This window comes from Xenopus laevis, chromosome 7S, assembly GCF_017654675.1.
Source record: "Xenopus laevis strain J_2021 chromosome 7S, Xenopus_laevis_v10.1, whole genome shotgun sequence".
Lineage (NCBI taxonomy): Eukaryota > Metazoa > Chordata > Amphibia > Anura > Pipidae > Xenopus > Xenopus laevis.
The window spans coordinates 100,278,941-100,291,972 of record NC_054384.1 but is presented as its reverse complement, the minus strand read 5'-3'; the positions used below and the strand labels follow the sequence as shown (position 1 = coordinate 100,291,972).

The 13,032-nt window shown below is 40.5% G+C and overlaps 1 protein-coding gene across 6 annotated transcripts in view; it reads left to right on the top strand.

Annotated features, from left to right (window-relative positions):
* plekha4.S (pleckstrin homology domain containing, family A (phosphoinositide binding specific) member 4 S homeolog) overlaps positions 1-13,032 on the top strand; it is a 64,366-nt gene that overhangs the window by 32,419 nt on the left and 18,915 nt on the right. For all 6 annotated transcript variants that reach the window (XM_041571627.1, XM_041571626.1, XM_041571628.1 and 3 more), the window contains 8 exons: positions 4,452-4,601; positions 6,041-6,148; positions 7,179-7,251; positions 7,690-7,790; positions 8,266-8,381; positions 8,671-9,123; positions 9,248-10,286; positions 11,440-11,520. In XM_041571627.1, the coding sequence (XP_041427561.1) occupies positions 4,515-4,601; positions 6,041-6,148; positions 7,179-7,251; positions 7,690-7,790; positions 8,266-8,381; positions 8,671-9,123; positions 9,248-10,286; positions 11,440-11,520 (2,058 nt within the window). In that variant the 5' untranslated portion in view covers positions 4,452-4,514. The remainder of the gene's footprint in view (positions 1-4,451; positions 4,602-6,040; positions 6,149-7,178; positions 7,252-7,689; positions 7,791-8,265; positions 8,382-8,670; positions 9,124-9,247; positions 10,287-11,439; positions 11,521-13,032) is intronic.

The following is a 13,032-nucleotide window of genomic DNA, read 5'->3' as shown; positions in this document are numbered from 1 at the left end:
ATTTTTTCCTAAGACCACTCACATTGTAGGCAACCGTGATACTTATATGATGGCACATTTAAATTCTACATTATTAAATGAAGTACTTTTTTCCCCTTTGTACCCCTCTGTTCTACATACAGTGTAGAAAATGGATGGTTGAGATATCGCATTGTTTCACCAAAAAAGTCTGGTTAGAAGAATGAACAAGGGAGCAGACAGTACCACACTGTGCTTTAATAATTGGTGCCAGTGCTGCCCTTTATCATGTCCACATGAATAGCACATTCATGTTTTCCCTAGGCTGAACCCTGACTTCTGCTTCTGTAGGTGGGGTGCATTCTTTGCATTGCTAAAGAGCCCTTGTATGGTGTTAGTCTCCCACACACTCTGGCTCCTTGGAATGATCCCCAGAGTTCTGAGCAGCTCTGTTATGAACAAAGGGACCCGTGCATGTCACGCAGTCTATTGCTTTCCGATTTAATTTGGTCTGCGTGAATGTCCAATGTGGGTGCCAGCCAGATGCGAGCGCCTTGAACTTAATCACACCAATGTACAGCTGCTGGAGCCGGGCCAAGCTTTGTGCATAATGGCATAATAAAAATAACATACATAACAAGCTCATTTTCATGCTGCTTTCTAAAGTACTTCACAGTTGAGTTTGCTTTTATTACTTTTATTCCTTGTAATCAGTCTCCTATCCTCCCAGATGGAATGAGGAGCCAACATCCAGATCTTCTGGCAAGGTTACGAACTGTCTTAATGCCAGCATGTGATGGAAGGCAGAATACATCTTCTTCTCCCCCTTAAAAAAGGGCATGCAGGGTATCACGATTTACATATATATCTACACCACAGCAAATGTGCACTTTCTTACTTGCACCAGAACTGTGCAACACTTTTCAGTGGCTTAAAAAGCGAATTGTCCAAAGATGTCCAAGTGGTAACGATATCTTACAAGGAATCTGTGGGTACATAATATGCAACATCCAGGGTTACAAGTTTCCAGAACGGTCTTGGTCCTTGGAATTCTATTATGCCTTCTGCTGTTGTACTGGGCCATTATTGCCAAGCCTCCACTACTTTAAGGAATGACAGCAGTAGAAATCTGTTCCACATCTTCCTCTAATCCAATGATCCCTAACCAGTAGCTCGAGAGCAACATGTTGCTCATCAACCTCTTGGATGTTGCTCTCAGTGTCTTCAAAGCAGGTGCTTCTTTTTGAATTCCAGACTTAGAGGCAAGTGTTGGTTGCATAAAAACTAGGTGTACTGCCAGACAGAGCCTCCTGTAGGCTGTAATTCCACATAGAGGCTACCAAATAACCAATCGCAGCACTTATTTGGTACCCCATACTTGTGTTGCTCCCCAACTCTTTTTAGGGTAAGTGTACACTGGGCGATTCAGGGAGACTAATCGCCTCGACTTTGCAGCGACCAATTTCCCTGAACGCCTTCCTTCACTCTGTGCCTGGCTAAAATGAAAAATCGACGGCACAAATCACATTAGGCGATTTCGTTTTCCGAAGTCGCCCAAAAGTTGCCTTGTGAGGCTCATGGGTAAAAAAGGTTGGGAACTCCTGCTCTAATCTATTTTACCTGTGTATTTTTGGGGCCATAGATTGTTCTTGGATTCATCATGTTGACTATGGTGGAGGAGTTCTCAGGCTAAGGGCATATACTCTGCAAACAATATTTAAATTACAGGGTCCATGGACTTTCCATCCTGTGCACAGTCATGGTCAACTGTCAGGCCCAGTGTTATCAAGACCATAACAAATTCACCACTGTTTGCCCTTAGCCTTCTCCAGAAACATGACTGGTAATATGTGATTTCATTTCTTTTTTTCCCCCTGTTCTGAGGCCCAAGTTTTATGTGTGTTGTACTTGGATGCCAGAGGTTTGCAAGCAGCCCTTTGCCAAGTACATTTGTGGCTGACATTGGGTTGCAGAAGTGTAGACTTGGCTCTCTAGTAATTGAAGAGGTCCTTCTGTATCCTGGAGTGTTTCCGTGTATGGCTGTCTGTGGGCTTTTTATTGTTGCTTCCCCCTTATATAGATTTCCCTTAGCAGATTTCATCTATAGAGTAGAGATGCACCGAATCCCCTAATTTGGATTCGGCCGAATCCTTTGCAAAAGATTTGGCTGAATAACGAACCGAATCCGAATCCTTATTTACATATGCAAATTAGGGGTGGGAAGAGGGAACACGCAAAATGACTTTTTGTAATCAACTTGTATTCTACACTTTTATAGAAATGGAGACCCTTAAGTGTACATGTGAAAATGGGCTGGTTATAATGGCAAGAAACCTTTTAAATATTAGCAGGTTTTTGGTCCCAGCTAACCTAACCCACTCCATAATGACTTCTTGCTACCTGGCCAAATCATTCTGGTCTTTGGTCTAAAAACCCAGCCATGAACCTTATTTTGAGTGCATTGCCCAATCAACAAGGTGCTGGGACGCAGTATGGACAAAGTTATAGGGTTTTGTCATATATGTTTAAATGTTGAGGCTTTGGAGGTTCTTCCTAGTATTTTTCATTGTGATCACAGGTTTGCCTTCTTGGTTATGCTAAAAATCAATGAAATGCTACACTTTTTTTTTTTTTTATTTTAATTACTTGGCCAAAATGTCGCTAGGAAGGTGCAGATTAAGGAGGAATCAGAGATGTATTGTTGAAAAGAAACAAAATTCAGACGGTCTCTGGGTTCCCATCGTGAACAAAGGAGAAATATTACCCAGCCTGAGCCAAACTAGCTTACTGTATCACTCCTGTGGATTGCAGCCAAATTCCTCTTCCCTCTCATTCTCCCCCATGGTTACACCGCAAATGTACTCCCCTTTGAAGGGAGAGACAGCCCAGCACTAGACCTAATCATTCTCCTTCCCTGTGTATAATTCTCTCTCTATAATATCCCAGCTTGGGTAGAAGTGTGCACAGATTGTACTTCATGCCGTAGTTGTACACAGTCATGAGTCCCCTTGGGTTCACCAGTGGGGAGGTCAGTGGGTTAATTCAGTGCTGCTGAAACAACAAGGTAACTCGCCCCATTCCCATCCCAAACTGCACATCATGTGCTATTTATCCAAAGACACAATAGTAGGACCTGCAGGGTGTGGCACTGACATACTACTGTGTCTGTGTGCAACATTCTTCATGAACACTTCACTTTCTGTCTAGGGGGGAAATGCTCTCCACATGTTATGTTTAGGGCAGAACTTTTTATTTTTTGAAAAGACAAGTTCGTACGGGTGGGTACAATGGTTATACACTTTTGGCCGAACATTCGATATAACCTTTAAAGGGATACGTCATGGGAAAAAATTTTTGTTTCCAAAACGCATCAGTTAATAGAGCTGCTCCAGCAGACTTCTGCACTGAATCCGTTTCTCAAAAAAGCTGATTTTTTTTATATTTCATTTTGAAATCTGACATGGAGCTAGACATATTGTCAGTTTTCCAGGAGTGCCCAGTCATGTGACTTTTGCTCTGATAAACTTCTGTCACTCTTTACTGCTGTACTGCAAGTTGGAGTCATATCACCCCCTCCTTTTCTTCCCTAGCAGCCTAACAGAACAATGGGAAGGTAACCAGATAACAGCTCCCTAACACAAGATAACAGCTGCCTGGTAGATCTAAGAAAAACACTCAATAGTAAAATCCAGGTCCCACTGAGACACATTTTTTACATTGAATAAACTGCCAGAAAGCAGTTCCATCCTAAAGTGCTGGCTCTTTCTGAAAGCACATGACCAGGCAAAATGACCTGAGATGCACCTACACACCAATATTATAAATAAAAAAAAAATACACTTGCTGGTTCAGGAATTACATTTTATATTGTAGATTGAATTATTTGCAGTGTAAACAGTGTAATTTAGAAATAAAAACATCATTAAAATCATAACATAATCCCTTGAAGAGGTCCACCTCTGGATATCACTCTCTAGTCATAGGAACATGATTCTGCACTCTATAACCAACCAGCCAGAAGTCTGTCTCCAAGGGACTGATTTCATCTGCCATTTATTTTCCATGTATGCTCATCTGAATGGGGAGGGGGAATACCATGATACTTTCTTCTATGGAGACCATACAGGACAGCAGTGTATTTGTCTCTTGCTATTCAGAGGGAACTAGAGCCTCCTGCAAAGAATCTATCCAAGTGCATAAATGGGGTCAAATAGCTGTTGGCTAAATGTGATCTTTTGTCTTCATAGTCTGTGACGAAAACTAAATTTTTTTTCCATAATCCATTTGATCTCTGACAGTAGAAATGGTGCCTTTATTATATGCAAAAGTTCCAGGGGGCTGCTTTGTGATCCCCACATTGCCAGCAGCTGTCCTGCTGATGGTCCAGCTCTTCCCAGTGTCATTAAAATAATAAAAATGTGTCCCATTAAAAGAGTTTCAAATTAATATTTATATTTTCTATCAAATTACTATGGATACTTTTGTTTGTTCAGGACCATTGATGAACATCTGACCTTGCGAGTGAACCACATAGGACTCGTTGGAAATTACAGAACATGACAGAGGAGATGGAGCGTCCCAGGAGCGGTCTCAGCATGGCGAGCAGCGTAGCCACAAATGCTTCGGTCAGCCAGGGCTCCAGGGTTAGTGTTTTCCATGTTCTCTGTTGGCTTTCTTCTATCCTCTTCGATGCTTGAAAAGGTGCTTCTTCTCCCAATAGGCCAGGGATTCTCCTAAACAGCCCAAATAGAAACTGTTGAATTATACATATTATATGGGTGCTGGAGTGAACTTAAGATCCAGAATTTTAAATCGATAGACACAATGCAGAGATATTTCCTATATCTAGATCTTTTCATAATTTGAATCTTCATATATTAAGCCTACTAGAAAATCATGTAAACATTAAATAACCCCAATAGACTTGTTTTGCCTCCAATAAGGATTAATTATATTAGTCTGGATCAAGTACAAGGTACTGTTTTTTTAAAAAAAGTTTTTTTTAAAAAATCTGGATTATTTGGATAAAATGGAGTCTATGGAAGATGGGCATTCCATAATTTGGAACTTTCTGGATACAGAGCATTTATTGAAGAAAAAATGGAGTCCATAGCAGCAGTGTTTTGGACCTCGGGTTACACCTTTTTTCCCCAACATGAGCAAAATAAATACTGACAACCCATTCTACCTATTCTTTTAATTTTAAACAAAATATTATTTTATTGTAAACCATTATTTTACTTTCACTGTTTACAATTCTAATAACTTAATGACTTGATTATCTAGAGATACGGAACTCAAGAACCCCCTTCATTCACCCTGTGATCCCTGCCACATCTGAGCCCCCCGTGGTACCAGAAACCTTTTTGCATCTCAAATACAGATATGGGATCTGTATCGGTTATCCGGAAACCCATCGTCCAGAAAGTTCTGAATTATGGCATGCTCGTCTTCCATAGACTCCGGTTTATACAAATAATCCAGATTTTTCTCTGTAATAATAAAACAGTACCTTGTTCTTTATCCAAACTAAGATATAATTGATCCTTATTGGAAGCAAAACCAGCCTATTGGGTTTATTTAATGTTTACATGATTTTCTAGTAGACTTAAGGTATGAAGATCCAAATTACGGAAAGAAAAAAGCCCAGATCCCAAGGATTCTGGATAACAGATCCCATACCAGTACATATTGGGCTGGGCTCAAGGTTGTGATAGGTTTGACAATAATGTTTAGCCGCACACCACTTACTTGCTTGCTGGGTGCATCCGTATCCCTGGCAGCCTCCAAGCCAAACACTATACAGATATGTGAAGTGGGAAGGAGCACACCAAAATGTCCAGGCAATGCCTTAATTCATATGCAGATTTATTGAGTGCACAAGCTTTCGGGGTCAGAACCCCACCTGAGGAAGGGGTTCTGACCCCGAAAGCTTGTGCACTCAATAAATCTGCATATGAATTAAGGCATTGCCTGGACATTTTGGTGTGCTCCTTCCCACTTCACATATCTGTGATAGGTTTGTGCATAAATGTAAGCGTTATAAAGTAAATTAATGGTTGGCCTTTATTTTTGTCTTTAGCAAACAACCAGGTCTGTGAAGAGGGTACACACGTTTGGCAAGAGAGAATACTCCATCAAGAGGGATCCCAACTCCCCTGTTGTGATTCGCGGCTGGTTGTATAAACAGGTGAGGGGTTTGCTGTTGGCTCCATGTGTATTAGATGGTCCTACAGCAGAATCAGTCTGCCTGTGATTGTGTAGCTGACTATTCTTTGCTGTGGAATTGCTGGTTCCATCACATAGATGCTGATTCGTGGGCTATTGGGTGAATGTTTTAGATTAGCTGACGCTATAACAACTGATCTTATGTATTAGAAATATCTAATTTCTCTGACTTTTCAATCAGTGTATCAGAAGACAGTTGGTCTGTTAGTCAACTGTCTTCGGCTGCATTATTTTGGGAGTCAGAGCCAAGAGTGCAGAGAATATAAACGGCCAGGCAGATACTGCTTTAAGTACCTTTACAAATAATTGTAAAATCATTGAGCATATTTAATGAATATATATATATATATATAATATATATATATATATATATATATATATATATATATATATATATATATATATATATATATATATATATATATATATATATATATATATATATATATATTGGAAAATGACAATTTCTTTCATGATGTGTTCAGGTTACGAACATTATGGACTTTACTGTGGCTCCTGTAAGATGGAGTATTTGGCTCCATCTAGTGTCACTCAATTAAACTGTCATTGCTCAAAGAGAAAAATGCCTGATATTAACCTTTGGTGCCAACATTTTTTAGTGATTATTCATCATTCACATCTGTTCCAGTGGTGCTTACAATCTACGGCCACCATCACATTTATGAGCCAATATTCTAGTTCTGCTGAATCAAGGGTTCCCAAACTTTACGTATAAACAACCGTCCAATGTAAAAAAAAGTTGAGGAGCAACACAAGCATGGTTCCAAACAAGGGCTGTGATAGGCCATTTTTTAGTCTCCAAGTCAAGAATTCAAAAATAAGCTCCTGCTTTGAGGCCACTGGGAGCAACATCCAAGGGGTCGGAGAGCAACATGTTTTTCACGAGCCACTGGTTGGGGATCACTGTTTTGAATGTTTGTGTTCTAAACCTTTCTAATTCTTTAACCTCTCTGGTCTATGACATCTTGTAGGACAGTTCTGGCTTGCGTCTCTGGAAAAGAAGATGGTTTGTGCTGTCAGATTTATGCTTATTCTATTATAGAGGTAATTTGGGTGACTTTTTTTTTTTCCCCCTCAACTTTTGTGTGTTGATTTACTGTAATGTTCCCTTCCGGCCTCTGTGCCTGGTTGTAGGCTTGGGCCAACCACACAGAACCTGTACGTGATCAGTAATTCATCCATCATAGAATATTGGTTCCAATTAAATGTTACACAGGGTGTGATATTAAGAGGTCCACATACCATGCTTGATACCCTAGTTGTTACATTGGGTTGATCTTCCATATCTAAATAGGTTATAATAGGTATGTTATAATCTTCCAACCTTTTAATGAACGCAATCAACTATTACAACTGTGTCATAAAAAGTATAATATGGGCATATTCCCTGTTTTAGCTGGCATGGGTGCTCATGTGCCATTGCTTATCTGAATGATCAAAAAGCTCTATATTTACTAACATTCCCCGGTTTTATTTTCCCAGATAGCCGAGAGGAAATAGTGCTGGGCAGCATCCTTTTGCCAAGCTACCAAATCTTACCTGCCAACCCTCGAGAGGTGAAAAACCGGAGGTTCAGCTTTAAGGTAGGGTATCTAGGCCAGTGTGCACTTTTGTATGCTGTTGGTATGGGACCTGTTATCCAGAATGCTCGGGACCTGGTGTTTTCCAGCTCCAAATGGTGGCACTGAAGATGTAAATTGCATAATTTGGATCTTCAAACCTTAAGTTTACTGTTAAATGATGTAAACATTAAATCAAGCCAATAGGTTTTCTTCCAATAAGGATTAATTATATCTTAGTTTGGATCAAGTACAAGGCACTGTTTTATTACCACAGGGAAAAGGTAAAATTTCAATTATTTGGATAAAATGGAGCCTATGGCAGATGGCCTTTCTGTAATACAGAGCTACTGGATAATGGATTTCCAGATAATTTTTAGTAAACGAGTGGGTTTCCAGATAATGGATCCAGTACTTGTTTATGATTTATGTCATAATTGTTAGTAACCAAGAGTCAAAAAGCAAATGCTTTAGGATATATCCCTATTTCCCTTTGTAGGCAGAGCATCCTGGCATGCGGACCTATTACTTTGGCGCTGACACACATGAAGATATGAATGCCTGGATCCGGGCCATGAACCACTCTGCCCTGGTGGTTTCCGAGGAAAAAATGAAGTGAGGAGTTTGTATTATTTATGCAGACCACAATAAAATGGAACGTTTAGGGATTATATTAAAATATGCTAGTTTGTAATACACAAATGTGCTCTCTCTACAGTGAAAAGCACATATAGTGCTATAACTGCTGGGTATATGTACTGGTTTTTAGATTGGCTCCCCCTGCAGAGAGGAGGGAATGTGGCCACTAGTTGTAGAGTCTTGCATCGGATCATTGGGTATGTGGGAGCCGGGCAGTTGTTACTGTCACAATAACAATGTTTTTTTTTATTCTTGTCCATTTCAGGAATAGCCAAATTCAAAACCTGTCTAATTCTACCCAAGAAGATCTATATGCCAGCTATGAGGACTTCTTACACTCTGGAATAGGTGCTGCTGGTGAGCATGCCAAAAGTGCAGAATCCCTTGAAATTGCCCACCTTTCCGAAACCAGATCTCAAGATGAGGGCTCAAGGGAAAGTCTCCCAGAACAGGAGCGCAATGGAGACTTGGATAAGGACAGCTTGTTCAATGGACTCAAAGAATCTCTCACTGATGCTATTCAGCATTTTACAACATTATCCCAAAATGGGTCAGTTCCACCACCCACTCCTGAAAATGGGGTGAAGGTTGCTGATTTCCCGTACAGTCGGCTAGAACTGGAAAACCAAAGGTCACTGGAGAGAAAAGACTCTATTCCCGAGGATGAGGAGTGGGTTCCTTTTCACAAGGGAGAGCCTGACATAAAGGAATCCTTGGAGTAAGTTATATTGGGACTAATGCAGTAATGTTCTGCTAGTATCGCATGATGATTATTTATCTATGTCATGTTATTTACTTCAAACCTGCTTAAGACAATAAGTATTAATTGGTTTTGTTTTCAGGTCTTACTCTGCCAGAAGTCCATCCAGAGTTCCACCAAAGGGATTTGAATGTCCTCATGATGTGTATTCCTCCCCACTATCTCGTTCTGCCCCTTCATCCCCTGCTGTCCTCCCTGGACATATGTACATTTGTGAAGCTGGAGAAAGGAACTCCAGAGACGGAAAATATGTGGCACAGCGTGAGCCTCCTGAATCTCCTCAAACTCGCCTCCTGTCTTCTATTTCTTCTTGCTCCCCATCAAGAGTCACAACTTGTCCTTCACCTGAAATTAGAGAATATGTAATTCAACGACTTGTAAAACCCTCAAGATCTTTGTCTCTTCCACCAACTCCTTCTGAACATCCTAGACACAGAATGGCAAAAATGAGTCCTCCACCAAGTGTCAAGTATGGAGTTCCATTCATCTCTGAGAAATCTATGAACTATTCAGACACATCTCATGCTAGTCCTGGGCCAACAGTAGGGAGCCCAACAAGAAAGGATATACTTTATTGTGTAAGCCGCAGTCCTAAAGGCCAGCCTAATCCATCTCAAGCAGCTTCCAATGAAGATCTGGCTGTGAGTGCATCTCCTTCACTAGGCAGGACAACTGTCAGATCCAACACTCCTGTTGGACGGGTGGACATGGTTCCTGCAGAAGATAAAGCTGGAAATTTCATACATGGCCCTAGACACATTGAAGACAGAGCATATTTTGTGACCAGTTCTCGGATTAGAAGCCATATGATGAAATCTTTATCAAGACCCCAGACTCCATCTGATCGGTATGATGTTTTGCCTACTGAAGAGCGTTACTCTTCGTCTACAATGGCAAAGGGTCCTAACAGATATAGTAGGCGGTCTCAGCCTTTGGGTGCTGAAGACGAACGGCTGGTAGATGGATGTGGGATGCCTATCCCTCAGAGAACTCATGCTTATCCCAATAGCAGGATGCAGATGAGACCCAGCACTCCAGCTGAGAGAATTATAGTGGAAGAGTGCCCTCCTGAGTTATCATTAACACCACCACTCAGAAGACACGGAAGCCATGTGACACGGGTGAGCATCTAAAATTTTCGGTTTCTATTCTGGTTGCACATTATATCTCTGTATTTAGATCTTCAGTGCCACCATTTGATCTCAAAAACCAATATCTGGTCGCAGATTAGCCAGATATGGTTTTAGAATCCCATTGGGATTGCATTGTTGTTTTAAGGACCACACAATCTCATTAATTCCAATCAGCTCTCTACCTTGGTGGCCATACTGGGCAAATATGGCAATTGTTTGGTGTTGGCAACCTTAGGAATCCCATGGTCTATCCACTAAAGGAGCTGCTAGGTCTTTCTACTTAAAGGGATACTGTCATGGGAAAAAAAAATTCTTTCAAAATGAATCAGTTAATAGTGCTGCTCCAGCAGAATTCTGCACTGAAATCCATTTCTCAAAAGAGCAAACACATTTTTTTATATTCAATTTTGAAATCTGACATGGGGCTAGACATTTTGTTAATTTCCCAGCTGCCCCATGTCATGTGACTTGTGCTCTGATAAACTTCAATCACTCTTTACTGCTGTACTGAAAGTTGGAGTGATTATCACCCCCTCCCTTTCCCCCCCAGCAGCCAAATAAAAGAACAATGGGAAGGTAACCAGATAACAGCTCCCTAACACAAGATAAAAGCTGCCTGGTAGATCTAAGAACAACACTCAATAGTAAAAACCCATGTCTCACTGAGACACATACAGTTACATTGAGAAGGAAAAACAGCAGCCTGCCAGAAAGCATTTCTCTCCTAAAGTGCAGGCACAAGTCACATGACCAGGGGCAGCTGGGTAATTGACAAAATGTCTAGCCCCATGTCAGATTTCAAAATTGAATATAAAAAAATCTGTTTGCTCTTTTGAGAAATGGATTTCAGTGCAGAATTCTGCTGGAGTAGCACTATTAACTGATTCATTTTGAAAAAAAAAAATTTTTCCATGACAGTATCCCTTTAAATGAGTGGTCTGTCTGTCTTCCTCACACCATGTTGGAGATTTGTCCCACCTCACCACTAACATCTCTGCCCTGTTTCCCTCATACTGAGTTTTCTTAATGAAATGCCAGCATATAATTATATTTATTTTGTTTAAGTGTATATTATATATTCTTTTGTGTAAGTGTTCACACAAGTGTTTGTTAGAACCTTTGTTTTTCTGTTCTCCATCAGTACTCCGAGAGACCCCTGCTTCCTCAAGGAACTTTTTCTGGCCACGCTGTGGGCTCTGTACCAAGGCAATTGCAGAAACTGGTGAGTGGAAGAACAAATATATAGCAACGGTCAACCACAGTCTCACTGAATGCACATTAGGCCTGATTTACGCCATGGTTTAACCTCTACAGGGAAATTGAAATGAAATGTTAGAACAGGTTTTTACCTCAATTTGAATCTGTCCCAGTAGTAAACTATGTGGGAATGGGGGGAGTTTGCAATAAACAGGCCTAGGTATAGGAATTTATATGTGCCATTCTGAGGAAAGCAAGTTCCCATTCTGTGCCCAAGGAAGCGGCTCCTGACCACCATAAGTAGGACTCTAGTAAAGCAGGAAATTATGGGGTTGTAACATTTTTGGAAGGAAGCAATCATCATTTTTAGCCGATTACGCAGAAACTTTATGCAAAGATGTGAAATATTTAGTTTCGACCTCTTAAAGGAAAACTATACCCCCAAAATGAACACTTAAGCAACAGATGGTTCATATCATATTAAGTGGCATATTAAAGAATCTTACCAAACTGGAATAAATATTTAAGTAAAAATTGCCCTTTTACATCTCTTGCCTTGAGCCACCATTTTGTGATGGTCTGTGTGCTGCCTCAGAGATCACCTGACCAGAAATACTGCAGCTCTAACTGTAACAGGAAGAAGTGTGGAAGCAAAAGACACAACTCTGTCTGTCAATTGGCTCATGTGACCTAACATGTATGGTTTGTTGGTATGTTTGTGTGCACCGTGAATCCTACAATCCCAGGGGGCAGCCCTTATTTTTTAAAATGGCAATTTTCTATTTATGATTACCCATATACATATGAGCTGTCTTATGCAATATCTTTTTATAGAGACCTACATTGTTTGGGAGGTATAGTTTTTCTTTAAGTAACGTGCTTGACATGTGGCACAAAGATGGCTGGACTTTCAGCTTAGTTCAGTCAAAACTGTGCCGGTGTTAAGGGAGGTATTCAAATCATTATGAGCAGACTGAATACTGGTGCAGCAAGGAGTTCCTTTGTTAGCGTAAGTACTCTGTATAAACAAGGCCCTCCCTTTCACTCAACTGCTGCTGCATCTCAGATTTGCATACGAGCAGGAATTCTTTTCATGGGAGCTTTAAAGCTGGCCATAGACGTGCAGATTTTATTACTTGTTCAACGAATGCTCGTATTTGAGTCTAACGATCTACCATTAGCCATTCAGATTAAAATAACTAAGAATAAAACCAAATCACACAGCGTTCTGGCCATTAATTGACAGACCGCAATTATACGAATAAAAGGGAGGGCCTTGTTTATACTTTTTTCGTACCATGGAGATTGGTCAGGTTATAAAGTTTCTGTCCGATAATAATATCTCTGCATGTATTGCCTATCTGATATCAATGAGTGACTGTCACTTCTAATTGATATCAGATAGGCAATACATGCAGAGATATTATTATCGGACAGAAACTTTATAACCTGACCAATCTCCATGGTACGAAAAAAGTCGGGACACTCCACACACAATCTAAAAATAGTAGGAATCCTTGTTTCATACAACTGTATC